At 42.1% G+C, this 26880-nt stretch overlaps 1 protein-coding gene across 2 annotated transcripts in view; it reads right to left on the reverse strand.

Annotated features, from left to right (window-relative positions):
- The window catches only part of HAAO (3-hydroxyanthranilate 3,4-dioxygenase), an 83707-nt gene that overhangs the window by 44218 nt on the left and 12609 nt on the right, over positions 1-26880 (reverse strand). For both annotated transcript variants that reach the window (XM_073628456.1, XM_073628455.1), the window contains exons 3-4: positions 23124-23207; positions 3527-3633 (exon numbers count right to left, since the gene is read on the reverse strand). In XM_073628456.1, the coding sequence (XP_073484557.1) occupies positions 3527-3633; positions 23124-23207 (191 nt within the window). The remainder of the gene's footprint in view (positions 1-3526; positions 3634-23123; positions 23208-26880) is intronic.

The raw sequence follows: 26880 nt of genomic DNA on the forward strand, positions 1-26880 counted from the left end.
CCTATGCTTCTATATGAGGAATACTAGAGTCCAAGGTTAGCCGGTGAGGAGTGTTACATAGGTGGAGTGGTTATCCCTTGAATGAACCAAAGGCGCATCTTTATATAAGCATCTGGTGAGTGGCCAATCTGGATGGTGGAGGTGTCTCACTATCTCACTAAGTCACACATGATTATTAAAGGAACATAGGAGCACGGCAGTCACAATAATCGTTGAAGGATTTTGGAGCATGTTTAAAGGACTTTTTATGTATTGGATGTTAAATTTTGGTTTGATTTAAAACACATGATAATATTTATAAGTGGTTGTTTTGAAAAAGGGAATAATACAAGTGGTGGTAATTTGAAAGTAGCGCATTCACACGTATACATTAACATGAATGAATGAAATTGATGTAAAAATATATAAATATGCGTGGTGACGTCTAAAACAGATAGCAGCAAAATCTAAAAGTGTTCACACTACACTTCAAATGGAAATGGTAAATGAAAGTGATCTCGCGCATTCCATTCTATTCACACATAGTGTTAAATTACATATAAGATGATATAAATCATGACAATCAAATAAAAATAAAAATAAATAAATAGTGAATTCTCTTTATTTGATTGTCATGATTTATATCATGTTATATGTAATTTAACACTATGTGTGAATAGAATGGAATGCACGAGATCACTTTCATTTACCATTTCCATTTGAAGTGTAGTGTGAACACTTTTTTTTATATGGTGATACCGGAAGTGTTGTAGCGGCCATTTTCTTGTGGTCAGCTGATATGTACCAGCGTGGCCATCTTTTTGGTGGTGGATAAATATAAATGGCGGCCATTACCTTGTGGATCGGGCTCGTACTGTCGTCAATGATGATATATGACGGTGGAGTAAAATATGTGTTATAATTCAAAGTGATGTAACGCGTAGGGAGTGGCGGAGAGCAGACGTAAACCGGAAGTCAAGTAAATTTTACTTTAACCACCTAACGTACTACACTATTGGAGGCTTTCTTTTTCTCCCTCTCTCCCCCACCGGGCCGCTGTGCCTCGGTGGTATATTCTTTACTAGGCTAGTGTGCTGCATTAAGAGTGGAGAGGAAAGAAACAAAGCCGGGATGAACGGATGAGAATGTTTTGGGGATTACAGTGATGTGATATACAGATCCAGGAACAGATACCTCATTATGATGCCTATTCTAGTTATTATTGAGGTGAGAGTTCTGAGAGCCTAATGCTATCTGGAAATTTTCCATCAGGTGGCCAATCTGTCTATTCATTTCAACACTGAGTCACTTTATTATCCTGCATGGCCAGGATAGAGCCAGTCACCTGTTCACTTTATGAACCTGTACCCTCATTGCACTAATATTGAGCACTTGATATTTTGATTATTCACTCTTCAATTCACTATTTATTTATTTTTATTTTTATTTTTATTTGATTGTCATGATTTATATCATCTTATATGTAATTTTACACTATGTGTGAAGTGGTTAATGCTGCCCCAATAGGGAAAGTTGGGGTTAATTGTGCTTCCTGTTTTTTTTTGGTGGTTTATCTTGTGTCCATCGCCTGGTCCTGTGTATAAAAGGGTTGGAGCTCCCGACCCAGAGAGAGGGGTGAGGAAACAGAGAGAGAAAGGAAAGTACCTCTTACTATAGAAGAGACTGGGTCTTGCCCACTCTCCATCGTTGCCAGAGTTTGGATTTCCAGTGCTATGCCGAGGTCAGACTTCCCGTTACCAAAGGGGGATGCTGAGAGCTGCAGTCCACCCTGAAGATACCACCACTATGGACTTTCCTGATCATGGACTTTGCCAGTAGTTAACTCTTGTGCAGGTATGCTGGGGCAGCCACAAGACTGAAGTTAGGGACTTTTATTTTTGACTGTTATTTGTATATGTGGGGTTTAATGCAAGTAACCGTCACACGATACCAGAGTTTATACAGTGTGAAGATACAGTGGTTACCAAAGGTTTCTCTAGCGGCCTGTTATAAAGCATGTACATGTGACATGCGATAGCCTCTTGCAGTGAGGGAGATGTTGTCGGCACTCCTTCTGCAGTGATCCATCTCCCATAGCAAGATCTGCACCACCGATGCTCATCCTGTACACAACTAGGGAAGAGAAACTGATAAGTGAAGTGCATGCATGGAGTCAGCACTAGGTGCACCGCAGCGCTCCAGAGCAGCCATGGGAGTGAGGTAGTGGTGATACGCTGGACAGGTGGAGAGGGCGTTGGCTCTTCATGATCCTTCTAAATGCAAAAGTAAACATGATGTACATTACATGTAGAGTTTAATAGAGGTCCTGTACCCCATGTGTGAAGCAGCAACCCTGCACAATGTGCCTAGCGTAGCCAAGAAGAACCCACCCAGGGTAGGCCTCCTATGTGACCCACACTCGGCGTCCATCGAGGAGGGGAACATGGAGGAAGAAGTGTCACCTGTCTATTCCCCCACTTACAACACACTGCCCTACATAGCTGTCTCAATGGAATTTATGATCCTGCCAGGATTTACAATCTTCTCCAAAGAAAGTTTAATTTATTATAACCTGCCTGCATCCAAAGCTGAGCTGTTCAATCTTTTTTGATTTCTTATTATGAATTTTGAGTGTGACATCCCATTCCCCACTCAGTTTAAGGGGTTCCTCACACCTCATTATCCTCACAGACTAAGCATCCATCATATTTTCTGATATTAATTGCATGTATACTAAGTAATGCGTAAGTGTAAGGCTATCTCTACACTAGATTTCTCTAGTTCAGTCCTCTAGGTTGAACATGAGAAACCAAATACTAAACAGCATGGATGGGGGAAATCTTCCCTGCCGGCTATTGTATTCTGACATCCACTACTGAAACACATTCCTAAGGGCAGCTTCAAGCAGAAAACTGAGATAAGCATCTTATTCTACTCAATGAATCCTTAAGCCTGCACTCAAACCGGGAGCATGCTAATTCAAGGGAGGGCATATAAACTTTAAAAGTGGTAATAAACCGCTAGGTGTTTTTTTTTTTTTTTTTTTAAACTGAAAAGGTATTGTCATATTGTGTTAGTATGCATCGCATACTACTACATTATGCTAAACTTACCAGAAAACAAAGCCCTTCCAGCGCCACGCTGTCACCACTGCAGGCGCTCCCATCTTCACCCGGTCTTCCTTCCAGGTTCGCGGACTCCGGCTGTGTGACTGGCCAGAGCCACGATGATGCCACTCCTACACATGCGCGTGGAAGCCCCCGTTTACAACACAGGATACTGAAGGAATGGCCTAGGTGACCATTCCTTCAGAGCACATGCGCCAGTGACGTCACCTACTGAATGTATAATATAGATTTCCTAAAAAGTGCACATTTAGGAGATATTTACAGTACCCATACAGTACCCATAGATAAGCCTTATTATAGGCATACCTATAAGGTAAAAGTCAGAGATGGAAGTTTACTCCCACTTGAAAACATGAGAACAGGTTATCTATTTTGGTTTCAAAAATATTTTATTTACTATAGAGCAAATTATGTCTTACCGTAGGCCATCTGTTTCAGTTTTCAATCTTCTCCTCTCAAGCACAAGGCCCACGGTGTTTGAGAACCTTTGCGGAGAGTGCGGAATTCGAGCAGGAAGCAGAAACATCTGTGGAGACAGAACTTGTTATTGTGGAATGGTTTGGAGAAAATTCATGTAAATACAACATTATGTTCCTGCTGTGAGCCGTAATTAAGCCTCACACATGACAATTCTCGAATCAAAGTCACCAATAACGAAATAATTCGCAAAGGCAGACTAGTTCACAGATGTCCTTGGGAAGGCCAAGTCATACAGACGTTTCATTATCAGCTTTATCTCTAGTCATGCTTGTGTTTTGTTACCATTACATTTATCCCTGCAGAGATACAGCTTGTGTGGAATTCAGTTTACCTATGGGTCAGCGGCCAATCAGGACAGGAAGCAGGTCCTGAGACCAGATTTGGCCAGGAGGAGAAGCGACGGGATTGGCCGGGAGGAGAAGCTGGGGAAGCCCCCGAAGCTGTCCGGGTCCTGGATGGTGTAAGTGCCGAGCAGGCTTGCGAGCAAGCAGGGATGGCGAGCGGGCTTGCGAGCAGGGCTGCTGAGTGGGCGAGCGGGGCTAAAGGGGCAAACAAAACCCCCAACTACCACAACCACCCCACCCACCCAAAAAAGGGAGCATAAGCCGCCACTGCTACTGGTCATCTAGGTTATCTAAGGTTTTGCTTTTTTTCCCCACATACATGTAATAAGCTTCACCTTTTTGTTGCCAGTGATGTTCTTGCTTTTTTTTGCACACATTAAAATGCACATTTTATGCCTGAAGATGACAAAACCCCCCCATTGGTAGTTACAGTTCTTTATTCCGTGTGTTTACCAAACCCATATTCTTAGCAAAAAATCCACTAAACCTAACAATATATATATATATTTTTTAATAAAATATAATGGATGAGGTTGTGTTGAATAAATAGGATATTAAAAGTGGTTCCTTTGGGCTCATTATTGGAGGAACCTGTTAATCACTGCAGGAAGGATTTCACATATTGGATGTCACAGAGGAATATTTGGGACTATGCACTTTAATTTCCACTATATGGATTTCACTTGTGTTTTATTTTAGTTTGAATTTGCGCTTGGTTTTAGAAGGTGCAGATCTTTATTTCTTTTTGAGCACATTAATATACCTCACAGTGTATATTATGTAGCACCCTCCTAGGTAGGTGCTAGAAGAAAGTATAGTTTTTGGTCTTTCTGCTTACCAGGAAGATGTTCAGGTAAAACTTAGAGTGCTATCTGCCTACCAGATACAGGATCTATTGGTTAGGTTTTCTCATTGTACTCAGGCTCAGCTTGTTTGACTGTCCCTCACTGGTCCAATAGGGAGGCATATTGGACAGTGGGCAGGGACCTGACAAGTGAGTGGCAATTGGCAGAGGAAAAGTGCTTAATTGCATGTTGGGATACTGAATAAAAGCACAGGGTACATGTGTTCAGAGTTAGTTGAGCCGGGAAACATAGTCCAGGAGGGAGGGGGCAGTTGCCCTCTCCTCCGCGGAGGTGGTCGTCTGTCCTTGGGTGGTCGACCCAAGGGCCTAGAAAGAGAGAAGCTGAACCCAGAGGTCCTACAGAGCTGACTGGAGGGGAGACACCAGGAAGGATCTGTTCCTGCCTACTGTGAGTACAGATCTGTGTCTTTGGGGCCTGTCACGTGAGGGCCACTCCTTCAGCTAGAAGTGTCAGTGAACGGGTGTCAGTAAAGGAGATGCTAGAGAGTATCCTGAAGATAATGTAGTGCATAAAGTCTGCTGCTAGTGAGAACAAGAAGACTTAATTCCTCCATACCTGTGGCTCTATGGTTAAAGCAGTGTTCTTATGGACTGCTTCCATAAATGATCTGTGAGGCCAAATGAGAGTTTTCCTTATCCATTGTGAATAGTTCCAGTTGGAGTATCCCACTAATCCCTTCTCCCATCCAAGTTCCAAAATAAAATACAAAAAAAAAAACCCAAACCCAAAAAAATATTTTATTTTACATGTGTTTGCCCTTCCAGTGCTCTTTGCTGTGAAGACCAGTTATAGGTGGGGGCAGTAACCTTTTTTTGTATTGTTGACATATTGGTCAGGCAACGCACTGACACCTTTGCTGCCATTGTGCAATGTGCTGGATGTTCAGTTTACTCCTGCACCTTTAAGGAGGGTTGGGCTCCCTCCAGTCATCTGCCCTTCATCTATCCATTAGAATACATGTGCTCTTGTAATAGACCTGGGACACTTTTGGTAGCCTGAAAGAGAGTAGTAATGGGGCGCATAGCTCGCCGCAGCAAACAGTGCACGTGGCTGACTTGTGAGTTTTCTGCATGGAATGCAGGAGTCAGATATGCCCTGGGGGGAGGGCTAGTGCTAGCAGGGGGGTGATGAGAGTTAGATATGTGCTGGGGAGCAGTGGCAGCTGGTGCTCAAATTTTTTTGGGGGGTTGCAAACAAACCAGAAAAAAACATCAATTGCAGCCTCACTGTTCCCCAAAAAATGCAGCCACCGTGCCCCATCAAATGCAGCCACTGTGCTCATCATATGCAGCCACCGTACCCATCACATGCAGCCTTTGTGCCCATCACATGCAGCCTCTGTGCCCATCATATGCAGCCTCTGTGCCCATCTAATGCAGCCTCTGTGCCCATCATATGCAGCCTCTGTGCCCATCATATGCAGCCTCTGTGCCCATCGCTTTTGTGCCCATTATATGCAGCCTCTGTGCCTATCACCTCTGTGCCCATCATATGCAGCCTCTGTGCCCATCATATGTAGCCTGTGCCCATCATACAGCCTCTGTGCCAATCCTATAGCCTCTGTGCCCATCATATGCAGCCTGTGCCCATCATTCAGCCACTGTGTCCATCATATGCAGCCTCTGTGCCCATCATACAGCCACTGTGCCCATCATATGCAGCCTTTGTGCCAATCATACAACCACTGTGCCCATCATATGCAGCCTCTGTGCCCATCACTTTTGTGCCCATTATATGCAGCCTCTGTGCCTATCACCTCTGTGCCCATCATATGCAGCCTCTGTGCCCATCACATGTAGCCTGTGCCCATCATACAGCCTCTGTGCCAATCCTATAGCCTCTGTGCCCATCATATGCAGCATGTGCCCATCATTCAGCCACTGTGTCCATCATATGCAGCCTCTGTGCCCATCATACAGCCACTGTGCCCATCATATGCAGCCTTTGTGCCAATCATACAACCACTGTGCCCATCATATGCAGCCTCTGTTCCCATCATGCAGCCACTGTGCCCATCATATGCAGCCTCTGTGCCCATCATACAGCCACTGTGCCCAACTTATGCAACCTCTGTGCCAATCATACAGCTTCTGTGCCCATCATATACAGCCTCTGTGCCAATCATACAGCCTCTGTGCCCATGAATGAATGAATGAATGAATGAATGATTTATAAAGCGCTGCAAATGCGAACTGAATCGCCTCAAGGCGCTGGATGCATTCTCTGATGTCCACTTCTCAGAAAAGGAAGGTCTTTAGTTTTTTTCTGAAGGCCTGGTGGTTTTCTTCCATGCGGATGTTGGTAGGAAGAGCGTTCCATAGTCGAGGTCCTTGGACTGCGAATCTTCGTTCTCCCTTTGCTTTGTAGCGGTATTTGGGAATGGTAAGGAGGTTTTGGTTAGCTGATCGAAGACTGCGATTCGGTGTATAGTGTTTTATTTTCTCGCAGAGATATGGTGGGGCGTTTCCTTGTACGCATTTGTGGGTGAGGCAGAGGGTCTTGAATGTGATCCGTTTCTTCACCGTTAGCCAGTGTAGGCTCTTTAGGGAGGGGGAGATGGATTCCCAGGGTTTTTTTCCTGTTAACAGTCTTGCCGCCGTGTTTTGGATGAGTTGTAAGCGCGCAAGCTGATATTGGGGTAGTCCTACGTAGAGCGAATTTACGTAGTCGAGTCGGGAATTGATGATTGTTCCCACAACTGCCGCTTTGTCCTCTTCTGGGATGAAGGGGATGAGTCTACGTAGTTGGCGGAGGAGATGGTGGGATCCGCTCACCACTGATCCTATTTGTGCATCCATTGTCATTCCTGAGTCAAAAATGACTCCGAGACTCTTGGCTTTGGTACTTGGGGAGATGGTCTGTCCAAGGATGGTGGGAGGTGTCCATGTAGTCTTTATTTTGGAATTTTTGTTAGCTTGTAGAAGAAGAAGTTCTGTTTTTGATCCGTTGAGTTTGAGGGAGCTAGTGGTCATCCAGTCGTCTATTAAGGAGAGGCATTTCTGTAATTGCTGATGAAGGTCTTTTTGTCCGTTGATACGAAGGTAGAGTTGGGTGTCGTCAGCGTATGAATGGAAACAAAGATCAGTTTTCCTGATGATATTGACATATGCAGCCTGTGCCCATATGTGCTGGGGGCACTTGGGGGGTCAGATATGTGCTGGGGGGGCGCTTTGTGAGAGAAGAGGGCTAGTGTAAGGGTGAGGGGTAGGATATGTGCTGGAGGGGTCCTTTGGGAAGGAAGAGAGATGGTGCTAGGGGAGGTTGCCAGATTTCATATCCAATTCACACTTCTAGCATGTCTTCCCCCTGACAAAGCCCCTTCAGCACATATCCTTCTAATCCCTCGATCACTCCACATGTTTTCTACCTTGTCCTCCTTTCCAGCCGCTCTCTCCCACTCCCTCCTCCATCTACAGAGCATAATAAAAATTTTCTACAGACCTGATATCAGCACGTCCCTGCTCCCCCTTCCTCCTTGTGTGTGTACAGAACAGAGAAGGAGGAGGAGGAGGGGAGGAGCTTTGATTCACTGACACTGTGCTCTGCTGAACCAAGCTGCTGTCAGGGAGAGGGGAGACTCATCACTGTCGGTGCAGTCCATGTGAATGATGTGTCCGGGTCTGGGGCAGAAGTAAACCCGAACACATCATTCAAAAAACGGACTGTCCGGGAGAAAACCGTACAGGTGGCAACCCTAGTGTACACACACATATAAACTTAAAGTGCTAAATGCTTTTTTTGTGCATGCAAATAGTAGCATTAAGTAGTTGCAAATTTGCTATTTTTTCTTCCAGGATGAAGAACTCCCAGTATGAGGGAAGGGTCTCAAATTTATCTATAGCATCATGTAAGGTGTTTAGAAAAGTAAGAAGACTTTTATTGTTAGATCATATACGGAAGCAAGGGTTTTTTGCAGTGAAAACTAAACTTAAAGTGTTAGCTAAATTAAGACACACAAGAGAGAAAGAACTGCCATGAATAAAAAAGGGTGGTTGCTAAAAATAGAAAAGCAAGTAGACATTAGGAAAACATTTTAATAAAGAAACAGTCTCTTGCAGTGGAGAGTTCTGATCAGTTCATAGAAGAAGTTCAAGGTGGTTCAGAAGTTAATCAATTAGTGAAGGGTAAAATTAATTAATGAAGGAAAAACTGAAAGATATAATACAGAGTAAAATGAATGCCCTTTTGAATACAATAGGGGATTTCCTTGCCCAGTGTGATGAGTACTTACAGATATTGGAAGCCCTCAAACTCAGTACAATTACAAATGTATGCCAGGCTAGGACTCCCATGATCCCAGGGTTGGTGAGTATTGCCATAGATGAATGCGAGGTGGGATATACGGGGTGTGTCCCACTTGAGCTAAGGATGCCAAAAGCTATTCTTGAAGAGCTTCTGGAGACTAAGGCCCCGTTACAATTTTCTGTTTGTCGAGGATAATTTGAAGGGAGTACAGGAGTGCATTTAGGGATATGTGAATCTGGGTAGAGCAGAAGCAGCAGGAGGAAAAATATTAATAGCAGGGGAAAAAAATTATGAAAGAGACAGTTGTAAATGGAGAAATGGAAAAGGTACCGTTATCACGGTGCAGATCTGGGATAAACTTTAGTTAGTGTACTAAAGATAGGAAAATAAATTCCATGTGTCCATATTTACAGTATGCTTTTGTTACATGTTATAATTGTGTCTGAGTTTGTGGTTTCAACTAGTGTTGGCTTTTATGGAACGTGTTGAGCTCATATTATTAAGCCTATGCCAATGGCATTCTTGGACCGAGCCTCTTTCTGAGATATGGTGTATACAAGTTAAAAACATTTTTTTTTTTTTTGCTAAAAAATTACTTAGAACCCCCAAACAATATATCTTTTGAGTGAATAAAATGGCAGTCATTGCAATACTTTCTGTCACACTGTATTTGTGCAGCGGTCTTACAAGCGCACTTTTTTTTTTAAAAATACACTTTTTTTAAATAAAAAATAAGACAACAGTCAAGTTAGCCCAAATTTTTTCTATATTGTGAAAGATAATGTTACGCAGAGTAAATTCATACCCAACATGACACGCTTCAAAATTGCACCCGCTCGTGGAATGGCGACAAACTTTTACCCTTAAAAATCTCCATAGGCGACGTTTAAAAAATTCTACAGTTTGCATGTTTTGAGTTACAGAGGAGGTCTAGTGCTAGAATTATTGCTCTTACGCTAACGATCGCGGCAATACCTCACATGTGTGGGTTTTTTTACACTGTTCTTTAAAAAAATAAAATAAAATTGTGTCACTTTTATTCCTATTACAAGGAATGTAAACATCCCTTGTAATAGAAAAAAAGCATGACAGGACCTCTTAAATATCTGATATATATATATCAAAAAGACCTCAGATCCCAGATTTACACTAAAATTCAATAAAATATAAATAAAAAAAATGAAATGTCATTTGAAAAAAACAAAATGTCTCTTTAAGAGCTATGGGCGGATGTGACGTTTTGACGTCGCTTCCACCCTGCAATGGTATGGAGATGGGTGGGGGCCATCTTCCCCTCAATCATCTCCATACCACACACGGAAGAGGACCCGATCACCTTCGCCGCTACCGACAGCTCCGGTAAGCGGCGGAAGGTACTGGAGCGACTGGTAAAAGAGATCTTGCAGTGAATCCGCTGCAGAGACCACTTTTATCTGATAGCAGACCGCATGCTGAAGAAGAGGATACCGGGGTTATGGCAGCTAGCTGCTGCCATAACAACGATACCCCTCTTCAAAACACCAACGTATAATGAGGGCGGGCAGTCCATAAGTGGTTAATTGGACCATGTGGGTAATGTAAAGTCACTACTAAATTATACAGTATCTCACAAAAGTGAGTACACCCCTCACATTTTTGGAAATATTTTATTCTATCTTTTCATGTGACAACACTGAAGAAATGACACTTAGTTACAATGTAAAGTAGTGAGTGTACAGCTTGTATAACAGTGTAAATTTGCTGTCCCCTCAAAATAACTCAACACACAGCCATTAATATCTAAACTGCTGGCAACAAAAGTGAGTACACCCCTAAGTAAAAATGTCCAAATTGGGCCCAATTAGCCTTAGCACGGCAGAGAAGCCCGGAGTGGGACGCAGGCTTAATGGAGGGCTGGCATGACATGGGAGTGAATGGGAGGGGATAGACTTTAGGAAGGGGGTGGTTAGGTTTAATGGTCCCGGAGGGGGTAGGAGGAGCCAAGGGCCATGGTTCAGTCTCTTGCCACCTGATCAGGAAGCAGCTCCCACCTTCCCGTCCTTTTTTTAAGTCTTTTAGGTTTGTTGCAGGTTGTTCTTTTGTATATGCAATATGTTTGTGTGGCGGTTGGGGATCTTTGGAGGATGGAAATTATGAATAAAGTGATGGAAGTTGGGAACCATTATCGGTATGGTATCCTTTGTTAATGCCAGTTAACTAAGGTTTAGCTGCCATTGGGAGATGGGTATCAGCGGGTAGGTTTGAGTAATGTCGTTTGAGTCTGAGCGGCCGCGACTGACGGCCGCGTTTGGACACGCTGATACGATAAAATGTGGTCAGTGCCTCCAGGGATCCCTGACAATGGTTTAAAATGTTTTCTGATGGAATATGGTGTATTTACCTAAAATAAGTCGTGGTTAAATAATGTTTAATAAAGTGGCCAGGTGTGGCCAATTTACTCCAAAAAGGGTGGTCTGGTTATTTTTAGAGGTTAAGTATGGTATTAGGTATTTTAAAGTTTAAGATAGGTTTGGTATAGGCCATACCATAGTCATGTTGTCCCAGAAGCAATCCTCTTCTAAAGACGATGCAGAAGAAGGCCCGCAAACAGTTTGCTGAAGACAAACAGACTAAAGACATGGATTACTGGAACCATGTCCTGTGGTCAGATGAGACCAAGATAAACTTATTTGGTTCAGATGGTGTAAAGCGTGTGTGGCGGCAACCAGGTGAGGAGTACAAAGATATGTGTGTCTTGCCTTCAGTCAAGCATGGTGGTGGGAGTGTCATGGTCTGGGGCTGCATGAGTGTTGCCGGTACTGGGGAGCTACAGTTCATTGAGGGAACCATGAATGCCAACATGTACTGTGACATACTGAAGCAGAGCATGATCCTCTCCCTTCAGAGACTGGGCCGCAGGGCAGTATTCCAACATGATAATGACCCCAAACACACTTCCAAGATGACCACTGCCTTTCTAAAGAAGCTGAGGGTAAAGGTGATGGACTGGCCAAGCATGTCTCCAGACCTAAACCCTATTGAGTGTCTGTGGGGCATTCTCAAACAGAAGATGGAGGAGCACAAGGTCTCTAACATCCACCAGCTCTGTGATGTCGTCATGGAGAAGTGGAAGAGGACTCCAGTGGCAACCTGTGAAGCTCTGGTGAACTCCATGCCCAAGAGGATTAAGGCAATGCTGGAAAATAATGGCGGCAACACAAAATATTGACACTTTGGGCCCAATTTGGACATTTTCACTTAGGGGTGTACTCATTTTGTTGCCAGCGGTTTAGACATTAATGGCTGTGTGTTGAGTTATTTTGAGGGGACAGCAAATTTACGCTGTTATAAAAGCTGTACACTCACTACTTTACATTGTAGCAAAGTCATTTCTTCAGTGTTGTCACATGAAAAGATATAATAAAATATTTACAAAAATGTTAGGGGTGTACTCACTTTTGTGAGATAATGTATGTATTAAATGGTACCAAAAAAAATCCTCTTCTAGGGAATCAAATCAGATAGTCAGATAGATTAAATGGTGTAAAGAGAATTGAACTTCTGCAAGGGTTTGCCTGTGACTATTTCCATGGGCTTCCTATTACAGATTTTGGGAGTTAAATTATAAGAGTAAATAATAAATGTTTTCTCGTCTTCAATTGTATGATAAGTTTTTGTGCTTTCACTAAGAAGTCTCGGCTAAATGAAAATCACGACTATAGATATCTATAGATATCTATAGATATATATATACAGTGGGGACGGAAAGTATTCAGACCCCCTTAAATTTTTCACTCTTTAGATATATATATATATATATCTATAGATATGAACTGGTGGACACTGATGAGGCGGCACTTATGGGCATTGATTAGGTTGCACTGATGAGGAGACACTAATATGCCGCACTTGTGGGCACTGATAGGTGGCATTGATGAGCTCTGATAGTGCCCATCAGTGCCACCTAACAGTGCCGCCTAATAATAATGATCAGTGCCCTGATTACATGTGTAGATGTCCCCCTGCGAGGAGATGCCGCTGATCGGCTTTCCTCGCCACACACTTTGTCCAGTTACCAGCATCTCCGTGTTTACATGTGACCGGCTGTGATTGGACACAGCCAATCACATGGTTAAAGAGCTGCGGACGTGGGTCGCGCCATGTCCTAGCAACACGGAGGAGGGGCGCCAGAGCGGGGGCCGCTGTTCTGTCATAATCTCCAACCAATCAAAAACTCCTACCTCTTGTACTGCGCATGCTCGAGCGTGGGCACGAGAAGGGCTTTCTTCTGCATGTCAGATTGCGACATTAAAAGCCATCAACTACACCAACTCCTCTTGCCGCCACACTGTGCGGTCTTCGTGTAACACACGAAAATCATTCCATCAAATTCTCCAACTGTTATGGCAGCAGTGCGCATGCGTGGGAACACTAACATCCTCTGTCACATCTTCCAACCGTCTCACACACATAAACCAAAGGAGATACACGGACAGTTAAGCAAAAATACAGTTTTATCATACGAGATCCAAAGCAATGAACATGATGAACTGGGAAGACAATGTACGGAACAATGTATTTGCAGAACTATGTTCACACTCGCATACATATCCACACATTGTTCTGTACATTATCTTGCCAGTTCAGGGGAAGTGAGTCTTCTCGGGCAATCTGAACGTAAGATTGTCACATAAAAGGCATCAAATACACCAACTGCTCTAGCTGCCGCAGCGCGCCTGTGTGTCCTGCCATCAAATACTCCAACTGCTGCGTTTTTTCTGCACTCTCCATCTATCTCCTTTGCTTTATGTGTGAAAGAGATGATCGGAAGATCAGACAGGGGATGTCAGTCTTCACGCGCAGGAGCACTAATGCGATTTCAGTTGGAGTATTTGATAGGATTCTTTTAGCCTGTGATATGAAGGCCACTAAAGTTCTAAAAAAATCCTCGACTTATGCGAAGCCTTGACCGCGTCACTTCTGTTGAGGCTACGTCAGAAAACAGCTGTTCTCCCGGCTTCACCGCGCATGCTCATAATGTTTTTTCGGATCCAGAAAAATTATAGACTCAAGCAGCGTGCCAGCTGATATATGACATCAGCAGGAGTACTGCGTCCAGTCCCGCCCCCGCCACTAACACACCCCTAGGCTGCTCTGGAGGGGGGGGGGGGGGCCTGTGCAAAGCCATGTATGTGTCACTGGAGCTTGGATTGACAGAGCGGTGCCATGGGGGGGGGGGGCTGAATAGCTGTCAGAATGTTGATCCCTGTGCCCAAGAGCTTGCAATCTATGACAATGACCTACAGTTTGGTTGCTAATATAAGAAGAGCTGTGTCTATTCTGATCTCTGTCACTCTTTGTTATTTTGACATTGGTGCAAGTCTTGAGGGCATTCTGTGCTTCAGATTGATATCATTGTCCTAGACTGGCTCCAATGTATAGATGTAATATTGCCAACTTTGTACGGGTACCTTCAATATTAGAGGTTATATAAGTAAAGTAGTCGATAGCTTTAAGTAAATGCTTGTGAATTATATGTGCACTTTAACATACAGTTTTGTAGGTTGCCTAATCCTATAAAGGCAATTATCTGTTTCTATCATCTACCTATATATATATATATATGTATATATACATATTCAATAGCAGCACCAGAAGTATCATGTGGTTATGGTTACTATTATGCCTGTGTTATGGCTATATTATAGCATTTATTTGGTTTGCGCTATCATCAATGCTCCAGAAAGGATATTGAAAAGTGCAAATGGGGAGTGTTGAGACAAGTGTGAGTTGTTGAGAATTTTTAGTTAAGAGAAATCATATATTTGAAATAAGTGTTTCTAAATGTTTTACTTTCACTTTTTGGTTAGAAGCTTAGTCTAGCATTTGAAATACGCCAGTAACACAGTAATATTACAATCACGAAATGGATAAAGTTTATAAGATTAATAAAATATAAATTATTCTTGCTATAAGGGAAAGAAAAGGGGGCATAAGGCTTAGTACTGACATAGTGTAATTTATGAATTAATTCAATATTGAAGAAATATGGAAGAACACAGGGGAATATATAATGCCCCGTACACACGGTCGGATTTTCCGATGGAAAATGTCCGATCGGAGCGTGTTGTCGGAAATTCCGACCGTGTGTGGGCTCCATCGGACATTTTCCATCGGATTTAGCGACACACAAAGTTGGAGAGCAGGAGATAAAATTTTCCGACAACAAAATCCGTTGTCGGAATTTCCGATCGTGTGTACACAAATCCGACAGACAAAGTGCCACGCATGCTCAGAATAAATAAAGAGATGAAAGCTATTGGCCACTGCCCCGTTTATAGTCCCGACGTACGTGTTTTACGTCACCGCGTTCAGAACGATCGGATTTTCCGACAACTTTGTGTGACCGTGTGTATGCAAGACAGGTTTGAGCCAACATCCGTCAGAAAAAATCCTAGGATTTTGTGGTCGGAATGTCCGAACAAAGTCCAACCGTGTGTACGCCCTATAAGAGTGTCTCGGATGAATGAAGTAAAATGGATGGCCAATCAATGAACAAATGAAGGTGTTTCAGTATGTTAAGAAAAGTTTGGGTTATGCACAGGGTTTACCATTTGATCAGAAAAATACCTAATGCAAGGGTTTTTGTTTATGACTTAAAATGTACACAAAACAAAATGTTTATCTCATGAAATATTTAGGGTTATTTACGAAAGGCAACTCCACTTTGCACTACAAGTGCAAACTACAAGTGCAACGTGCACTTGAAATTGCACTGAATGTGCACTTGGAAGTGCAGTCCTGTAGATCCGAGGGGGACATGCAAGAAAAATAAAAAACAGCATCTTGCACATGATTGGATGATAAAATCTTTTCAAATGCACTTTGCACTTATAGTTTGCACTTGTAGTGCAAAGTGGAATTGCCTTTTGTAAATAAACCCCATTGTGTTCACATACTTTGGGAGTAAAGTTTGCCAAGCCCCTGTCACTTATGAGGGAAACGAATATTAAGCCTAATATCAATATATGCATTTACAAAAGTTTTCCCTAAGGGTTAGAGTTAAAAATAAAGTTTAGTAATAGGTTGTGGCATAGATGTGCGCAGCCTAATGCATTAGTGTGTGCACCTCAAAGCTCAAACACACATTTATGTGTGTGTGTGCGCCCGTGCGTGTGTATATATTTATATTATATATTACACACACACACACAGTTGTGCTCATAAGTTTACATACCCTGGCAGAATTTATGATTTCTTGGCCATGTTTTAGAGAATATGAATGATCACAAAAAACATTTCTTTCACTCATGGTTAGTGTTAAGCTGAAGCCATTTTTTTTATCAATCAACTGTGTTTACTCTTTTTAAATCAACAGAAACTATCCAAATGACCCTGATCAAAAGTTTACATACTTACATGGTGATTTTGGCCTGATAACATGCACACAAGTTGACACAAAGGGGTTTGAATGGCTATTAAAGGTAGCCATCCTCACCTGTGATCTGTTTGCTTGCAATTAGTGTGTGTGTGTATAAAAGGTCAATGAGTTTCTGGACTCCTGACAGACCCTTGCATCATTCATTCAGTGCTGCACTGACATTTCTGGATTCTGAGTCCTGGGGAAATCAAAAGAATTGTCAAAGGATCTGCGGGAAAAGGTAATTGAACTGTAAAAAACAGGAAAGGGATATAAAAAGATATCCAGGGAATTGAGAATGCCAATCAGCAGTGTTTAAACTCTAATCAAGAAGTGGAAAATGAGGGGTTCTGTTGAAACCAAACCACGGTCAGGTAGACCAAGTGAAATTTCAGCCACAACTGCCAGGAACATTGTTCAGGATGCAAAAAAAAAACCCCACAAATAAATACAGGTGAAATATAGGACTCTCTGAAAACATGTGGTGTGGCTATTTCAAGATGCACAATAAGGAGGCACTTGAAGAAAGATGGGCTGCATGGTGGAGTCGCCAGAAGAAAGCCATTACTACGCAAATGCCACAAAGTATCCTGCATACTATACTCCAAACAGCACAGAGACAAGCCTCAAACCTTCTGGCACAAAGTCATTTGGAGTGATGAGACCAAAATTGAGCTTTTTGGCCACAAAAATGCTACATAAATGCTACATTTGGAGAGGAGCCAACAAGGCCTATGATGAAAGGTACACCATTCCTACTGTGAAACACCGAGATGGACCGCTGATGTTTTGGGGATGTGTGAGCTACAAAGGCACAGGAAATTTGGTCACAATTGATGGCAAGATGAATGCAGTATGTTATCAAAAAATACTGGAGGAACATTTGCATTCATCAACCAGGAAGCTGCTCATGGGACGTACTTGGACATTCCAACATGACAATGATCCAAAACACAAGGCCAAGTCGACCTGTCATTGGCTACAGAAGAATAAAGTGAAGGTTCTGGAGTGGCCATCTCAGACTCCTGACCTCAATATCATTGAGCCACTCTGGGGAGATCTCAAATATGCAGTTCATGCAAAACAGCCCAAGAATTTACAGGAACTGGAGGCTTTTTGCCAAGAAGAGTGGGCAGCTTTACCATCTGAGAAGATAGAGAGCCTCATCCACAAATACCACAAAAGACTTCAAGCTGTCATTGGTGTTAAAAGGGGCAATACACGGTATTAAGAACTGGGGTATGTAAACTTTTGATCAGGGTCATTTGGGTAGTTTCTGTTGCCATCATGATTTAAAAAGAGCAAACACAGTTGATTGATAATAAATGGCTTCAGCCAAACACTAACCATGAGTGAAAGAAAAGTTTTTGTGTTATCATTCATATTCTCTGGAAAATGGCCAAAAAATCATAAATTCAGCCAGGGTATGTAAACTTATGAACACAACTGTTTATATACTGTATTAGGCAGTAGAGCAGTGGACGATGTCAGCAGGGCAGAGGTAGGTGTAAGTAGTTTTTACTTTTATTATAACTTTTTTTTTTTACAATTTTTTTTACAATAATTAATTATTATTATTAATATTATTATTATTATTATTATTATTAACGTTTTTATTTTTTTTTTATTTATTTTTTTTACATTTTTTAGGAGCCCAACTGGGGGGCTTTGGTGAAATATCAGGGGCCTAAACAGACCTCTGATGTCTCACTTTTGAGTCCCTTTCTCTGTAGCCAAGCAGCAAGGGGAATCTGCGCAGCAATAGGGGATTAGGGTGTGCCCAGGCACATCTGGCATGCCCTGTGCGCACGCCTATGGGTTCTTGTAAAAATTTGCAAATATTACATACTAAGGTTTTAGCTGGGAAAAGTAAGTTGAAAGTGTGGAAAAGTACTTTGTTTACAGTCTTAAAGAGACTAAAGCCTCGTACACACGGGAAATGTGTGATGACAGGCTGTTGGGGGAAAATTCGACCGTGTGTACGCTCCATCAGACAATTGTCAGATATTCACGGACAAATGTTGGCTAGCATGTTTTAAAATTTTCCACAAACAAATGTCTGTTGTCGGATTTTCTGAGTGTGTGTACACAAGTCCGTCGGACAAAAATCCAAAGTACAAACACGCATGCTCGGAAGCAAGGACGAGCCAGAAGCGGTCGGTCTTGTAAACTAGCTTTCGTAATGGAGAATTAACATTCGTGACGTGGCAAATTATGAAATCTTGAAATGCAGTGCACAATTCTCTTCTTCTTTAATGGGATAATAATGAAGATGCTTTGCTGGTGATACTGAGGAGTTATTGCAAACTAATTTTCAAAGGCTTTTTTTTTTTCTAGTGATTTCAAGAATAATATTATTTTTTATTATTATTATTATTTGGGCAAGTTACCACAACACCATTATCCCGTAGTTTTTAAGATCAAAGATACAACTATGTTGGTGTCCCTTGTTAATTTTACATTGTATTTTTTTAAATGTAACTGCCTACTCCCAAACTGTCATTTGAAGTAAAACACATAGCCAAGTATTATTCTCCACAATTTTTTTATTGTACATTAAAAAAAGAAAACAAATAAAATTAGACATGCTATCTGCCAATAGAACTTAACCGAAAAGTGCATTCTATGCATCCAAAAATATAGAAAATATACCAAATTTAAATCATTATTCAACCAAAAAAATAATGTCAAAGCAATAACTCCAAGGCCAATAATAAATAACACGTTATCTCCTCCGATTCCGCAACATGTCTGGTTGATGAACGGCCGTTCAGAAATGAACTGGAAAGCGCAAAATGAAAAGTGCAAAACGAAAAGCAAGAAACAACACTCACCAAACTTCTACTAACACGAAATTAACAGAAGGAGCACAAAGGGTGGCACTAAAGAGCTGAAAAACAACGTAATATGTCACTATGTTCGTATTTGTTGGCGAACAATTCCTTGCGGTTTGTATGCAAGACAAGTTTGGGCCAACGCCGGTTTTGTTGACCAACAATCCGATCGTGTGTACGAGGCTTAAAAGTGGAAAAGTAAGTTAAATACAGTCTTAAAAGTGACTTCAAATGGAAAAGTGAGTTGAAGTCAGTCTTAAAGTGATTACTTATTTTGAGTTTGTTCAAATGTTTTATTTGAGTTGGGAGGCTGGGTTCTGAGACAAAATATGTGCTCAAGTAGGGTATTCTATTCTGGAACTTCACTACTGCTGCAATATTAGGTTTGAGAAAGATGTTTAGCTGGATATGTGTATATTTAACCTATATATGTTTAGTAATGGAAACTGCTGCTAGGAAACTTTTTATTTCTAGGCTCAATGGAGTTACGAACTTATGTTTGAATTAATGAAAGATCATTATTTTTGACACCACCAAAGTAAAATAAAAAAACACTTTATCTAGTAGAATAAAATAAGTGATTCTATTCATGTTGGCTGGAGAGTATCGTATCCAAATCCCCCCCCCCCCCCCCATTTATGCCTCTATCCAGATGCCCAATATATGAAGAAATGATTACATCTTTTGCTAGGAAATCTTTTTTGTTCTAGCCAAAGAAGATCCTGGGATGAGTCCAGAAGGTCTGCCATGCTATCATCCTCGAATGACATGCTCTACTCTTCATTGAAGGTTGAAAGTCACTCCTGTAAACGTCCTGGGATACTAAGAGGTGGAGCCATAGCCATGATGCTAAGCCACGGCCTGAGAGTTCCAGTGAACACCACGAGAGAGATCTGAGGTGCCAGCTCGAAGACCTAGTCAAGATGATGACTTCTTTGCTTATGTGCAACATCATTTCCAGTCTGTGGAAGTTTGTTCTTATGTTCCTATTGAGAGGCAAGCCTTTATGGGGTGGTGGGTGCTGTACCCCCTGGGGGAATGAGTGGCTACAGAATAAAAGAGGAGGTATAGGAGATGAACTTCTGAATATCCATTAACATTTGCAAGTCATACAAGAGAGACTTTTTTTTTTCCATTTTCTATTTTTTTTTTCTGAAGACTATTCTATTTTCATAAAGACTGTTATGCCCCCTTCCTCTTGGTTTTTATGGACTGTCATGCCCCTTCATCTCCTCCTTTATTTTTTACATGGACAATAGCTGTACAGCTGAGATTTTGAGATCTACTGATTCTGATGTGTTTATTGTTCTTTATTTTATACATACTTAAGATAAGTAAAACACTTATGGGGAAAATAATTTAGGTTAATGAGCGGGGCAACAGGGTTTGAAGTTGTTACATATATCTTATGTGTCCTTTTGTATACAGAAGAATCTGAACAAAAAGGAGGAACTGATAAGTTGACTTAAACATGGAGATATTATATTTAGAATATATTGTTTTAAAATTTATATTCCATGATATTTGTTCAAGAGTTCTTCTGTATCAAGGAATAAAAATATATAATGATGTAGCTTTTACCAAATATCCATCATCATATATAACATGTGTCTTTCTGAATTCTTGAACTGTGTTCCCTGAGTACTTGGAATTAGGGGTGTTCAGCTGTCAATGATCCAATTTGGCATTAGAAGTTATGTTCCGAGAAATATTGCTTAAAAGATATGTGATTTGGGAAATTTCAAAGGTCATTGTTGACACTTATTTGATAATGTTCCGTAATAAGATATTTTGATTGATTGTTTACATAAACAAATAGTTGGCTAAGAAATAAGTGATGAGAACATCCTAACAGTTGATATAGTCCAGATGATTGTGAAAGATGTAATAGGAAAATTCCATCTATCTTGTAATATGTTCATGGTGTAGCATGCCAGCATTATGTGTATAAATATGCAAGTTGTGAATCTGTACACCACCACACTTCATTAAGCTGTGGTCTGATGACATCGTATATATTGAATAAACCAGATACAGATAATGAAGGCTGATTGGCGTTGATGTCCTTCCTTGAAAGGCCAACTTAACAGAGCTAAAGGCCAACACAGGGCTCCCTACTCCCCTATATTGGCCTCTTACTCTCTGTGGCCTTCACTGGCAGTATTTTATGCTTTTTTTGTGATTTTATTCTCTTTTCTGAAGTCTTCGGCATGATCACATGATGCTCCAATGTTCTCTTCACCTTTGCCTCTTGTCTGGGCTGGGTGGTCCTAACTGAGGCAGAATCCGTCACTGATACGATGACATCAGTGCTACTCTGCACCATCACCCACGTGGTAAGCGTGGCCATGATGCCCTGTGGTGTAAAAGAGGTACTGCAGGGGACAGCTCTGGGTTGAAGGTGTTGCAAATGCAGTTGCATTTTTTTTTTAACACAGTCTAGGCTTTTTTTTTTTTTTTGAGCAAAAATATTAGCCCCACAGTCGGGCTTCATTACAAATAATCTTATCAGTGTGTGTGCTTATTCTGCATATAGGTCATAGCTATATATGGGGTAAATATTGGCAGCCATAGTCAGTTATTATATATACATGCAAGGTTTTGGCTAGAGATACACTATAATGAATCACAAAGAAAAGAACAAGTATGCAGCCAAAGTAGCATTAGGACACCTGATATGCACACACAGTACTTGCTTTAGGTCAGTGAATCTACAATTAGAAAAGGATTAGCATGACAGCCCCCATGAAAAAAGTCCCCCATAACAGCTTCCACATTCTAATTGTGACAGGTTCCTCTCAACCATCAAGAGGGTCAGAAGAAACAGCAAAAGAAGACAGAAGAAGAAAAAAGGAGAGAGCAGGGTGACAGAGAGATGAGCTCATCAGTCTCCTGCTTCTCCTTCACTTTCCAGTCACATGCTGGGGGGTACAAAGCCTGTAAGTGTCACCTAACTGCAGCAGAGAGAAAAATCAGACCTTCTGCCTAGCCAGACACTGTGAGGCAGAGCTGTGTAAATCTCAGAACGGAATCCTTTGGTGGGTAAAACAGCTCCCTTATATGTATTTTATCTGTATATTTAGCCGTTTGCCTGGAGTTCAGCTCCATACAACTCCATATTTTTTGCTAAAAAAGAGTAGAAAATAATCAGAAATCCCTGAGTAAAATGTCTCCTTGCCCTCATTTCAGATTAATTTTTTCTAGCAAATTGCATTGTTGTGGGACACATTACTCTACTGTTATTTTCAAAGCCACATAAGGGAGGAATGCCAAAATGGCACTTGCCTTACCAAGGGAAATTTGTTATAATTAAGGAATATTAGAGATCTGTTTAATCTTAATTGCAGTTAGCAGAGGTAGAGGGTATTTATTTTTCTTGTTTGAAATTAGTTTGAATGGAAAATAAAAATAATCCAGTAATCCAGAAAAATAAAAAGGCAGATACGGTAAAGGAACACTCTGGTCAGTCCCTGGTTCTTTTGTTGCAATATAGTGGCCTTATGGTGGCCTTATTCTGACCTATCATACTCACTTTTCAGTTCTGAACTCTGCCTGAATAAAATTGCTTGAAAAACATGATTTATTGCAGTAATACACATTAAAACATGTGTTTTAATGTGCAACATCATGTGCATACAGATCTATGCACAGGTTTTTGGAATGTGAAATATATATATGGGTAGATTGATATATTTTACCCAGTTTTCATTGTTCTCTGTTGATTGTGATATAAAGCTATGAGCTATCCCAAAAACATTTTTTTTTATTGGAGGGGGGAAAGGGGATGCCTTTAAATATAACATATTTCCTGTCTAAAATAGGTCAAATTGTTGTGTCATCTGCTGTACCTCTCCTTCTCTGATGTGGATATCTCTGTGTTCTCCGTTTTCAATGATCTTCAGACACATGTCCCCTTCCAGCTGGTAAAATAACTAGAAAACAGGAAAATGGAAAATTCAGATTAACTTCAGAGTTTCCAGCCATGTTTGGTAACTTTATGTGCTTTAATCAGTCACAAGGATTGAAGCATAAAGGCAGTCTTCATTATCAGGCTCACTGTAGTATAATTTGCAATCACCGTGTAAGGACGACTATATGAAGAAAGTTGTGTAGCACCCTCCTAGTTAGGCTGCTAGGTTTGGCTAGGCAAATTTAGTCCTTTGGCTCTCCTGTAACCAGCCGAGCAGTGTGTGATTGTTTTAGCCTGCTCTGGATTCTGCGGGCTTGATTGCTTCCCCCTGGTTTCTGGAGACTCCCAGAATATAGTGGGTGGAAGCGTCAAACAGGTAGCCTGAATATTTATGTAGTTCCAGCCAATCTCTGGGGAGGTGTGCCCAGATGATGGCTTGGGAGTGCATAAATGGTTTGGAACCACAGAGAGAGGGGTTCTTTTCCCAGAAGGAAAGGTTCCCATCCAGAAGAGCTGCCTGCACTTCCTGGCTATCCAGCGGATGGTGTAGCCAGTCTCATTGAGGCCCCAGCTACCTGAGCTGGTGAGCCTATCCTGCTACAAGTTCTTCATGACCTCAAGAGGGGGAGCCACTGAGGATCTGATCTGAGAGATTTACAGAGGAGTCTGCCTGCCGGAGTCTGGAGGAGACTTCTAAGCCTTGTGGACATTGAATACAGACCCAAGGGGTTAAGGATCTAAGTGACTGTTGCTATTGTTAACCATTGTTGCATTGAAACAAAAGCTTTCCTGGCCTGGGATGTTGCTAAAGGTGCCCCAGTTCTGTACATGTTATGCAGGGCCGCTGATAAGCCAGTACAACTGGCCCTGTTGTACCGGGCCCGGACAGCAGGGGGGCCCGAGCAACATAAACAGTGAATGAAAGAAGTAATAAAAAAAAAGTGTTTCCTTCCCCTTCTCCAGCCGCTCACATTTGACTGTAAACAGTGCTGGAGTGGGGCTGAATGGGGGAGCAAGGAGGGAGACACATGGAGGTATGACTACAGCAGCAATACAAGTTCTGCAGTACACACAGCTGTGGCTGAATGGAAACAACAGGATCGTCGGGCGCATAGTAACATGTTCATGCCGGAAAAAAAAAAAAAAACATGTTGCTGGCCGACTGCAGTGTCTTCCAAATTTCTATGTGATCAGGCAGTGTACAGGTTACTGATCAGCCTCCCCTGCCTCTTGTCTTGCTGGTTACTTTTTTTCTTTTTCATCTGTCTAACCTGACCTGCACATTGCCTGGATCAGGCTAGAAACTTCACAGCCCCATTAACTGGTTACTGTCCTCCACTAATCCTGACCACTTCACTGTTTGTAAGAAAATTTGTATTTTGGAAATTGGATGTGATGCTGTCTTCTGTCACTTGGTTTTACTTTCAAAGGAAAATCACTGACTTGATCTTGCAGAGCTGGTTTAAATAAAGTGGATCAGCCCTGTGATACTATATACTTGTACACTGGGTTCAGCCATAAATGCAGTCTCCAACCAGCTTCTGAATCAATCATGTCTGCGATCCCTAACCATCTTCTGTACCATGTCTGCAGTCTCTGACCATGTCCTGTACTATGTCTGCAGTCTCTGACTATCTCCTGTACTATGTCTGCAGTCTCTGACCATCTCCTGTACTATGTCTGCAGTCTCTGACCATCTCCTGTACTATGTCTGCAGTCTCTGACCATCTCCTGTATCATGTCTGCAGTCTCTGATCATCTCCTGTACTGTCTGCAGTCTCTGACCATCTCCTGTATCATGTCTGCAGTCTCTGATCATCTCCTGTACCATGTCTGCAGTCTCTGATCATCTTCTGTACCATGTCTGCAGTCTCTGACCGTCTCCTGTACTATGTCTGCAGTCTCTGGCCTTCTGGGGAGGGGCCAGGGGTGGGACTGAAGGAGGGACCATGGCATGAAGAGGGGCGGGGCCAGGGTGGGGCTGGAGGAGGGTTCAGGGGCAGGACCAGGGTGGGGTTGAAGGGGGCCCCATCAGGTAGGCTATACGGGGCCCCATGATTTCTATCAACAACCCTGATGTTATGCCCTACTACTTAAGAAACTGTGTCCAGAATCTATTACAAAGGGAAGAGTGTCCTCATATGACCTATTGCAGTTTTGAAGTATCTCACAGTTTCCTAATCCTATCCAAAATGATCTGCATATAAAATATTAAAAAAGGCAACCCCTAGAGACTGTTTCCGAGCCAGAGGAGTGAAAGTTGCACTAGCGAGAGGAGAACTTGGGACACAAAGTAGCGGCCTTTGCGGGGCGAGCGCTACAGTTGCATGCTAATATATCAGTATGTGGTTAAAGTGTATAAAACCTTAGTGCTTTCTTAGTACATGTTAAATCTGATATGCCATGTATTTGATTTTCTATATTTGAAAAATGAGAAAAATACTTGGTGATCCTGCAAGTTTTTAGCTCTTTTTAGCACTTTCTAGGTTTGGCTGACAACACTAATCACAGGCTGCAAATCCCGTAGTAGCATTGGCACACAATGCCATGCTCACTCCTGCACTGAATGAACAAGGCCTATCTCCAGTCCTAGATACAATTATGTCACCAGCACTGGCCAGATGCTGTGGCTTTAAAAATGGCCTCAGCCCATGCGCTGAATTATTTTCACATGCCTCGATTTATATTTTTTTACCACTTTTAAATACTAAACAAGCTGTCATGCAAAAGTGACAGTTGGAACAAACCATATAACACAGCTGAGCTGTTGTAACAACAATTTTAATTTCAAAAGATTTAGCGCAAAAAAAAATAAAAAATTCAAAGTTAAGATTTAAAAAAAAGCTTTGTCTTCAAAAGTTTGCATGTACATGTAGAACTCTGGTGTTTAGGCAACGTTGCCCACAAATTTAGTTTGCCAGATAGTAAATGTTCTGGCTAATTTTTAGAAGACCCACTGATCCCTTTCCAATTCTGGAGTTTCTGCACCTTTTCTCTTCTGTCATTGGGTGGCACTGTGGCCGGTGACATTAGATTGACAAGGGCATAGCAAGGTCAGATTATGAATGGATGGGGTGTCTAAAGCCAATTGGCAGGGATTTCTTTAGTCCCTTGGCCTGCTGGAAGAGCCTATTTATTTGGGTGGAGACAGGTGATCGGTGTTCTGTGCCACCTGGATGGCTGTCTGGGTGGACGTGTGTTATGTCGTCCTGGGTTGCTAGGCCAGAAGTGTCAGATCACCTAAGTCCAGGTGACAGATGCACCCCGTTGGGGTCTGGAGTGCACCGCAAGGCAGTGGACCCTACGGCCGACTGCTGCGGATGGAGCTCTAGGTGATACAGGAGAGCAGGTACTCTGTAGTACCAACATGGATGACACTGGGAGCTAGAGCATGAGATTTCCCAGAGCGCGGAATCTAAGAGCCAGCGGCTGTTTACCAGAGGCCCCTTGTGGTGGGGATGGATTTAGCTGTAGTCTGGCTCCAGGTCGCGACCCCTAGGGCCTCCCAGCTCAAGCTCACAGTAGACTACAGGAAGGTAGAGAGGAAGCAGCAAACTGCAACAACAAAGGATAGTCAGGAGATAGCCAAAGGTCGGGGTAACAAGCAGGTAAGGATAGTCAAGAACAAGCCAAGATCGGTAACTGGAATCAGATGTAGAAGACACAGCAATCACACACGAAAGCCAATATTGATC

This window comes from Aquarana catesbeiana, linkage group LG04, assembly GCF_042186555.1.
Source record: "Aquarana catesbeiana isolate 2022-GZ linkage group LG04, ASM4218655v1, whole genome shotgun sequence".
Taxonomy (NCBI): Eukaryota; Metazoa; Chordata; class Amphibia; order Anura; family Ranidae; genus Aquarana; species Aquarana catesbeiana.